The sequence below is a fragment of the Pygoscelis adeliae genome, unplaced genomic scaffold (assembly GCF_000699105.1).
Source record: "Pygoscelis adeliae isolate BGI_AS28 unplaced genomic scaffold, ASM69910v1 Scaffold36, whole genome shotgun sequence".
Lineage (NCBI taxonomy): Eukaryota > Metazoa > Chordata > Aves > Sphenisciformes > Spheniscidae > Pygoscelis > Pygoscelis adeliae.
In genome coordinates, this window is record NW_008824934.1 from 1,340,841 (window position 1) to 1,350,093 (window position 9,253).

At 48.6% G+C, this 9,253-nt stretch overlaps 1 protein-coding gene across 1 annotated transcript in view; it reads left to right on the plus strand.

Annotated features, from left to right (window-relative positions):
* ACAP3 (ArfGAP with coiled-coil, ankyrin repeat and PH domains 3) overlaps nt 1-9,053 on the plus strand; it is a 52,861-nt gene extending 43,808 nt beyond the window's left edge. Inside the window, exons 12-24 of the mRNA XM_009325171.1 lie at nt 207-307; nt 745-856; nt 1,442-1,650; nt 1,954-2,023; nt 2,157-2,251; nt 2,804-3,018; nt 3,633-3,737; nt 4,149-4,250; nt 6,461-6,553; nt 6,713-6,933; nt 7,096-7,205; nt 7,590-7,700; nt 7,815-9,053. Of these exons, the coding sequence (XP_009323446.1) occupies nt 207-307; nt 745-856; nt 1,442-1,650; nt 1,954-2,023; nt 2,157-2,251; nt 2,804-3,018; nt 3,633-3,737; nt 4,149-4,250; nt 6,461-6,553; nt 6,713-6,933; nt 7,096-7,205; nt 7,590-7,700; nt 7,815-7,962 (1,692 nt within the window). The 3' untranslated portion in view covers nt 7,963-9,053. The remainder of the gene's footprint in view (nt 1-206; nt 308-744; nt 857-1,441; nt 1,651-1,953; nt 2,024-2,156; nt 2,252-2,803; nt 3,019-3,632; nt 3,738-4,148; nt 4,251-6,460; nt 6,554-6,712; nt 6,934-7,095; nt 7,206-7,589; nt 7,701-7,814) is intronic.
* Nucleotides 9,054-9,253: the final 200 nt, after the last annotated feature.

Consider the following 9,253-nt stretch of genomic DNA (forward strand, 5'->3'; position numbering starts at 1 on the left):
CTGCCACTTCATGTGCATGTTGTCCCATGCTTCGATTCTGTATAACCCCTTCCTATTGCCCTAGAGTTATCCGGTGGTGGGCCGGCTCTGCTCTTTCTGGACTCAGCATGTGCTAACCAGCAAGGTTTGGGAAGGAGTTTTCTGAGAGGCCTGATTATGACACAGGTTCAGGGAGCCAACAAAGCCACCTGTTCTCACCCTTTCAGGATGTCCTCACGGTAGTGGTGGAAGACCTGCGGCTCTGTACCGTCAAGCCGTGTGAAGACATAGAGAGGAGGTTTTGCTTTGAGGTCGTCTCACCTACGAAGTAAGTTTGGTGGCTTCCCTAGGCCATCCTCATGGTAGCTGGACTGTGCATGGAGCTGCAAGAGATCAGATTTGAGCAGATGCTGCCCTGGGCTATTAAATGTTGACTGGGAGATACCAATGCCGGTACTCCAGAGTCCCTGTGAAGTTCATCAGACATCAGCATAAGCCAGATCTAGGCCACACGTACCTAATATACATACAGACAGTGAAACTAGCAATGGCCTTTTCAAAACAGCTAGCAGACCTGCCTGGAATTTTTGAAGAGGGAACACGTCTGACAGTGCAAGCTTGTAGGATTAATTTTTGCCCCTTCGCCTGTCAAATCAAGGTGCTGCCCCCATTGGAATGTCTGTGCTGAGGATGAAGTGGAACAATTTTGACCAAAAAGTGCACGCTGTCCTTTTGCTCTTTCCAACTCATTTCTTTCTTTCACAGGAGCTGCATGCTGCAGGCTGACTCGGAGAAGCTGCGTCAGGCCTGGATTCAGGCTGTTCAAGCTAGCATTGCTTCTGCGTACCGGGAGAGTCCTGACAGCTACTATATTGAAGTGAGTGAGGAGGTCATGGAAGATCCATAATTGTGTCTCAGAGCCCTGACAGTGGGCTTTTGGGCTGTGGCATGTCCAGTGTGCATGGGTGGACCATTTGGAAATACTCTTCTGCCCTCAAGGAAAGGAGCCCATGTCAGTGCCAACTCAAAGGCAGCAATTGTTCACCAACCGAAGCCACGCTTACAAAGCTGGGCTGAGGGAAAGGCAAGGCTTTAAATCAGTGTTGTCCTGACATCTTCCTTTTCTTGCCATTACTCTCTGGATTGATGTTCCCCTAGGAATTATGTTCCCTTGGGAAGAGCTTGCTCCCTAGCTGGGACAAGTGCAAAGCAAGGCACCATGACAGCAAGTAGCTTGCCAGGCGATGCTCTGGCTGCAGCCCACACTCCCAGAGCAGGGATGGGGTGCAGCGCCGTCTTGTGGCAATAATAGAGATTAACGAGGCTTTACCCGTTCCCTTCTTGGACTCGCCCTAGTTTATTCTTCTTCAGGTAATGCTTCCTGTCAGTGCCTCTGCTATGCAAAGCTCTGCTTCGTTCTGCAGTGCTTTGCAGAATCCTAGAACCCTTTTTTTCCCTGCAGAGACTGGACCGGACTGCTTCCCCGTCAACTAGCAGCATTGATTCTGCTACCGACTCCCGGGAGCGCAGTGTGAAAGGAGAGACCATCTTGCAGAGAGTGCAGAGCATCCCTGGGAATGACCAGTGCTGCGACTGTGGTCAGCCGGATCCTCGCTGGGCCAGTATCAACCTGGGCATTCTGCTGTGCATTGAGTGCTCCGGTATCCACAGGTACTGCGTGCATGTGTGCTCTGTGCTGCCAGCCAGGGATGGATTGCAAGCTCCTGTAAAAAACGGTGGAGCCTGAATTACAACTGACTATAATGTTTGTACAGATAGATTAAAAAGTAATTGCTGTGGCACCTGTGTGTGCAGGTACATCTGTGTATGCATATGCATAAAACTCTCTGCTATAGCTACGTCTGTATAGATAAATACATAAGAACTGGACTGATCTTGTTCATCTTATGATGCATGAGCAGTTCTGTTTTAAGGCATGTAACCATTTCAGTTTTCTTCCTTTTGGATAAATAGGAGTCTGGGTGTTCACTGCTCCAAAGTCCGATCTCTCACGCTGGACTCCTGGGAGCCAGAGTTACTGAAAGTGAGTGTTGGCTTTTAACAGCAAGAGGTGGGCAAATGGCGGACGTGGAGGGAGTCTTACTTGGTGGCGGGCTAGACTAGAGGGAAGGTACCTCCTCACCTGAGGATTTCATTGATTCCCTGTTGTATTGCAGCTGATGTGCGAGCTGGGGAACAGTACCATGAATCAGATTTATGAGGCACAATGTGAAGAGTTGGGACTTAAGAAACCAACAGCAGGGAGCTCCAGGTGAGTCCGGGTGCACACACTGGTCCTCTGAGTCCTGTAGAAAGCCATCCATCCACACAGTAAACCCAATACCCTAAGCTCTCTGGGAAGTCAGGTTAAAAGCGTGACTGGCCCTTCACTGAGGGCCCAAACTACCTCAGGTACACCTACCTCAGCCCACTCCCTCTGTAGCTAGCCTGAGCTTGACTCTCGGAAAGGTCAGTGGGGCATTACCAGCCAGCAGCCTGGTGAAACGTGCTTGGGAACCAGGGCTTGCTGGGTTTACACCTGCTCTGAGACCTTACAAATACATGTAACTGAAGCACATGGTATTGCCTAGGGTTGAACATTGCATTCTACTCTCAGCTACACACCGCGCTACTTAATTTTGCTTTGAAATGGGAGATATTTTTAGGTTTGTGAAACTATTCCTTCTTAATACAGGCCTTAATGATTTTTAGGACTCAAAGCCAGGTTGATAAAATGACCCAGAGCAGCTTCATCTCCTTGGGGCTGTTTGCTTTAGGCGAATCATGTGAGCCTGTGCACAGCTTTATGCTGTTCTTCTCTTAGGCAGGACAAGGAAGCCTGGATCAAAGTGAAGTATGTGGAGAAGAAATTCCTGAAGAAGCTGCCAAATGGGGAGACTCTAACAGAGAATGAGCGGAAACCTCGACGCTGGTGTGTGAAGAAGTGCCAGAGGCACAACAGCACCACGAAAGCACCCACAGCTCGTAGAAAGTACCGCCATGAAGCAGGCAATGCCTCACCAGCCATGTTGTCGTCAGGTGGGAACCTCCCTTGCCCCGCTCCCCCTGCAGACCTGTGTTGGCCTGCCCATGCCCCTTTGTAGGTGTGTACACAACTGCCCTAATAACATGTGTGGCCCTGTCTTTCTCTAGGACCTGCAGCCTGCCAGAGGTATAAGCAAAAATGCTGTTGCACAAACCGTGTTGACACAGGTCTTTAGAGCCATTTCCTAACATTTTCCATCTGTTTAAGGAGGTTCTTGTGGCTAAAGGAGGAGATCGTTATGCTAGGGTGATCCAGCAACTTCTAAGCTTGCTTTGTGCATTTTCTTTTGTATCCCAGCTTCCTGCTTTTAAAAAGTTTCAAATTCTTTTATTTTTACCTGCCTGGTCTGTAAGAGAGGCCATGCTTACGAAGGGTTCTGGCTGCTCAAAATGCTCTGGGATGACTTGGTCTGCAGTGTGTACCCACCTATGGTCAGCTCTTTGTTATATTTTGATGGTGTACGTGGGCATGAGTATGGCACTGGACACATCTGGGGTGCATTGGACATGCATGCTCAGCCTGTGTAAATACGGATGTCGAACTGTGTCTCATTTGTTCACTTGCATGTTATTAACTATGTATTTCAAAATCTCTCTTTGTAAAATAGCAGCTACGCTGGAGAGGAAGTTCCGTCGAGATTCCCTCTTCTGCCCTGATGAGCTGGACTCTCTCTTCTCCTACTTTGACACTGGTGCTGGCTCCGGCCCACGCAGTAAGTACAAAGAAAGAAAATGTCTCTGCTTCTGGCACGCTTTACCTCCCAGCTCTTCTAGGGCATGTGCGTTGCACCAGACCTAAGGCAAGGTATCGGCCTCACTGGAGAGAGGGTAAATATTTCAGAAGAGTGATGGGAAGTTAGTTGTACAAACTCCAGCCCATTGCTCTTTTATTGCACTTATTATTTTAATATCCTATCCAGTCAGTCCCTGGTGTTTGCATTCTGGTGGATGGGATTTTTTTCCCAACATCTTTTACTCCCAGACTATGCATTCCATTGGCTTTTTTCTGGTTTTAGTTTTGGCTTTTAATTTTTTTCCTTTTTTAGCAAGTCTTACTGCGGACAATTTTTCTTTTTGTGTTTGTGACGATGAACTCCCCTCATATTCCGTCCACCTTCCTCTAGGTGCCAGCCACATCTCTATGCAGCATCCGCTAACAGGTGGCCCATGGAGTGGCAGTGGCATTGGTCCCGGTGGGAGCGGTACGCCGTTCCTCCTGGACGGAGGTAAGGTGACGCTCTGGCAGCTAGCAGCAAAAGAGACACCCAAATTTTACTTGTTCCAAACCAAGCTTCAGAGGCAGTTATGTATTTTCTTTCAGCCAAATGATTGGAACCCATACATTAACCAGTCCCTTGTGGGAGAGGCAGGCTGGCAGGCTTTCAAAAGGCAAAAAGCTTCCTAGGGTTTCCAGCAGTGAAGTGACTACATCTTAAAGGAACAGCTGTCCCTCAGATGAGATAAAAACCTGTACATGTGGGATCTCACGGCAAATACGAAGTAAGAAGTCTTTACTTCAAACGCCCCACATCTGTCAGCGGCTAGTCGTGTGGTCCACTATCATACTCAGCTGAGCAGTGGTAACTTTTTAGAACTTAGCTCGGTCGCTTGATGTTGTGTGAACTTAGGAGAAATATTTAAGGTCCTGAGTCAGCACAGCAGAAAATCATAGGCTTTCCTACAAGTACATGTTATCTCTTGAAATCAGTGAAGAAAGTGCTTTAGCGTTTGTCTGAATCACTGCCTTAAGGGCTATTCCAGTTTGAAGGAATTCAGCATTATTAGTCAACAGAAACAATACTTGGGAGATGCAGGACTTCAGAGCTGCTCAACAGCCTTCTCTTGCTCCTGTGGAAGAAAATAGGATTTTTATCACTGATTCAGTGGGAACAGAACTGGGAATCTGACGTATTAATATTCATGTGATATGAGCCAGATCCTTCTTTTTTGCTTTGATGTAAATCTAGAGCAGTGCCAGGTGGCCTCATTGGAGTCACTCTTTACTTGTAGTGACATAATGGAGAGCACAGTCTCACCAAGCAGTGTGTTTGCTTTCTACAAAATACAGCAACGATTTTTCTGACAGCAAATCCAGAAAAGGTACGCGTGATATGTGCCACTTTAAACCTGTCCTGTTGTAGCTTCCTTACCTCCTTTGGCTGTTGAACGGTGCTGAAGGATTACTTGTGAGCCATGATTTCGGGACCACTGATTTAGAGACTGTTCTTTATCTGGGACCTAGCTGTAGCTGCTCTGAAGATTCCAACAGACAACCTTTAAGGTTAAGGTGTCTTGTTCTGCTAGGGTTTTCAAGGCTCAGATCTTTAGTTCTCGCAGGCTTTCCTGCTATTACTCTTTGCAAAGACTACTCAGCTCATATTTTAGAAACACTTTGTCAGCTGCAGCCTGGCTTGTTTTTCTTTCTAATCACAGCGGTTTGAGTGTAGGTCTTGGGGTAGATCATGGGGACTTAACGTCTTGAGTTCTGGGACAACAGACACTCCCAGCCCTTACGGTCATTGGGAAATTAAAAGCAGCAAGAAGCTGAGTCCAGCCAGAGTTCCCAAGGGGGCCAGGCACCCCTCAGGACAAAGGTGATGGGCCATCCCTGTTCCCGCAGGGGCAATTCCTGCACGTGCTTCTTCCTTCCTTTCTGTCATTTTCTCGACTGCTTTCGGGTGCGAGCTGGAAAAGGTACAAACTTGCTCTGCCAGTGGCACGTTGTGTGTCCTCGGACAAGTTGCTTCATCCCTTCGTGACTCCATTTCTTGTATGTAGTCAGCTGTCTTGTAACGTTCACCAGCTAAGCAGGGAAGGTGGGAAGCCCTGTGGGGAAAGGGAAGGGGTGTCTGTGAAGGTGAATGAGCCAGTGGACAATGCTTTAAGGGTTTGGCTTGAGATACACACTAGTGATATTAATTGTCCCAGGCGTGGTCAATAATCTGCCACAAGAGCAATGCATTGGCAAGTGCCCCAGTGACAACTGAAAAGCTCTGGGGAGAGCACGGATAGAGTGGAAACCGAGATTATTAGTGGTAAAAGCAGAGGGGTGTCTTTATTTGCTTATGACACTGCATAACCTGCTGCAAAGCTGTCATTGTCTTAAGGATGCTCCAGTCTACGTCACGGCGTCCCTCATGGATTGCAGCAAGGGCTGTCCTCAACAGTCCAAAGTGCCATGGCAATGTTGGAGCATCCCTGCATGAAGGGCAGCGTGGGGACATGGACACCATAAGGCTTTGCAATTTTTCCTTGGGCAGTTTTATTGAGTGGGGCTAAATGGGATAGCAGTCCCCCTCTCCCTTGCCAGCAGTGCCCGGTGCAATGTGTGTGTGACATTCTGCGCAGCCCTTTTCCCCTGTGGTCTCAGCTGTGCTTGGTACTGGAATGCCTGTGTATTAAAATGGGTTTGGTTTGTTTTCTGTTGGCCCTGCAGGTCTGAGCAGTGACAGTGGGCTTGGAGGAAGCACAGATGGCAGCACTGATATCCTGGTGTTTGGCTCTGTGGTGGACAGCGTGACAGAGGAAGGTGGGTGTCACAGGCTGTCGATGGAGGTGTGGGGAGGCAGCTAGTGCTAAGGCAGGATGGATGGTCAGGACTGTCTGGTGCCAAGAACAACAGGGAACGTAAGAAACTGGAAATGTGAAGCTTTTGGGTCATCTCTCTCCATCCTTTTCTGCCTCTTAGAGTGCGAGGTGTCAGAGGAGTCAAGTGGTGAAGCAGAGATTGAACAGGAAGCGTCAGATTTGGAGGACCTGAGGGAGCTGCATCCTGGCTTGTTGATCTACAAGGCAGCACAAGCCCGAAACCTGCCTCTTATGGCAGAAGCACTGGCACATGGTGCTGAGATCAACTGGGTGAATGATGAAGATGAAAACAAAACTCCTCTCATTCAAGCTGTGATGGGGGTACGTTGTGCTAGTGGCTGGGAGGCCACATTTGGGAATGTGAGATCTTGGCTCTAGTTCAGAGTGCACTGACGCCGGGCAACTTACAGCCTGGTACGTGCTCATGCATCCTCTCAGTACTGCTGGCTGAATTTATTTAGAAATTCCCCTTTACCTTGCCAGGGCTCCTTGATAGCCTGTGAATTCATGCTGCAGAATGGGGCAGATGTTAACCAAAGAGATATCCGAGGCCGGGCTCCCTTGCATCATGCCACGTACCTAGGGCATACTGGGTAAGTTCTTTGCACGTTGCTCTGACATGCTGCATCGCCCTTGGATTGAGATTCAGCGTTAACACCGAGAGTCATGGGGTGAGGTGGGCAAGGGAGCTGGGTTTTGTTGAATTGGTTATTTGCAAAACATGCCTTTTTATATCACATCAACAGCTTGATTGTCTTAAGGATAATTGCCCCCATGAATATAGATAGGGGGTAATTGGGCCCCCGTACACCCATTCCTTTCTCCATGCCCTGCAGCGTTTCCTGATTATTTTTTTTTAAGACCAATCCAAGTGAAGCTGTACCTGCCTGTGGAAGGACAGTGCCCTCTGCCTACTCCAGTGTGGGGTGGGGGAGCTGGAATTTCTGCTCTGATGGTCTTTTCTTTCCCTTCTGCAGCCAGGTCTGCTTGTTCCTCAAGCGAGGGGCAAATCAGCATGCGGAGGATGGCGATGGGCAGGACCCGCTCAGTATTGCTGTCCAGGCAGCCAATGCAGACATAGTTACCTTGTAAGTGCAGCCAGGGCTTTCCAGTGCCTATATACAGGAACACCGCCTGTAAATAGCCATCAGGGAAGGAATAACCAAACCTCTCTCCCTTGTGCTTTCTCTGTTTCGCTCTAGGCTGCGTCTGGCTCGGATGAACGAGGAGATGCGAGAAGCAGAGGGCCCCTTTGGACAACCAGGTCAATATCCCAGCAACAGCCCCACTGAGCTGCAGTACAGGAAGTGTATACAGGAGTTCATCAGCCTTAATATAGATGAGTGTTAGTGACAACTCCCCCACCTCCCCTTTGCTGTCTTGAAGTTGGGCTGAATTTCTAGAAGCCCCGAGAGCCCCATCCTTGGTATATTGGTGTTTCTTGCAGACTGGTCTGTTTTTGATGCCTGTACATATAGGTTGAGATGCACACAGGAGGGAAAAGGGGTCTTTCCTGTTAGCGTTAAGTTCTCATGCTTGACTACTGGATGGTTGATTTTGTGTAGGAGACTCCTAGGGCATAACCACAGACCATGGCGTGTGGACTTGAGTGTGTGAAAAGTATGGGAGGCGAGTTTAGCATTTAAAAAAAAAAAAAAATTAAAAAAAAGAGGAGAAGAAAAGGAAACCCTCTATCACCAGGAGAAAGCCACCAACAATACGATCAGACGAACCTGTCTCTGCTTCAGTGTAGTTACCATGCACTGAGTTCTCGTCTGAACAGTTTGTTTGGAAGGGATTCTGATGTGGAGCCCTCTCCTGGCAGCGTGACCAGCAGCCTGCTCTCTCACGGGACTGCTGCAGCGTCTGGGAGCTGCTGGGGCTGGTTTAGAAAACTAAAAGATGACCTCTAAGTCAGGAACAGGCTGTTTTGTAGAGCAGAGATATTTTGCTCCAGAAGGCACAACAGAAGGGGTAGGGTTGAGAGTGATGGCTACTCACCTTAATTGCTCTCAGGACTATACCAGCCATGCTCCCCTTTTTTTGCCCGTGGTGGTTAGCTGGTCAAAGCCATAGCTCGCCTGCTTCCTGGGCCAAGATGCAATCTGCACAGTGTTACGGAAGCAGCAGTGCTAATTTTTTGAGGCTGGGAGAAGCTTGTCGCTGGCGATGGGCTTTGTGTCAGGGAAGAAAAGCCACGTCCAACTCCCACTGCCTAAATGGCTGGCTGCACGATGCAATTTGACTTTGGTTCAGTTGGTTTCTTGGTCACTTCAGATTTCTGACTTAGCATCTCTGTGAAGGAGACTTCCACCTGCATGTGTACCCCTCTGTGCTCTCCCCCCGCATGCTGAAGCATGTGAGTAGGGCATCTCAGCAGCTGGCCCAGGGGCTTTTGAGTTCCCCAATTCCAATGACCGGCAGAATCTTCTTCTTTTTGTTTCTTTCCTTTTTCTTGTATTACTCTTTGCTGGAGTGGAGGAATGTGTTTCAACTTAGAGCACTTTGTTGCTATGTTTATGGACTGTGTTACGGGGATCATGCTACAGTAGCTCTGCAGAGATGCTGCAGCCATGTAATCCTGTCTCAGGAGGGCTCACAGAGCACACATACCACTGGCAGGTTATCCTCTGGCTGGGAA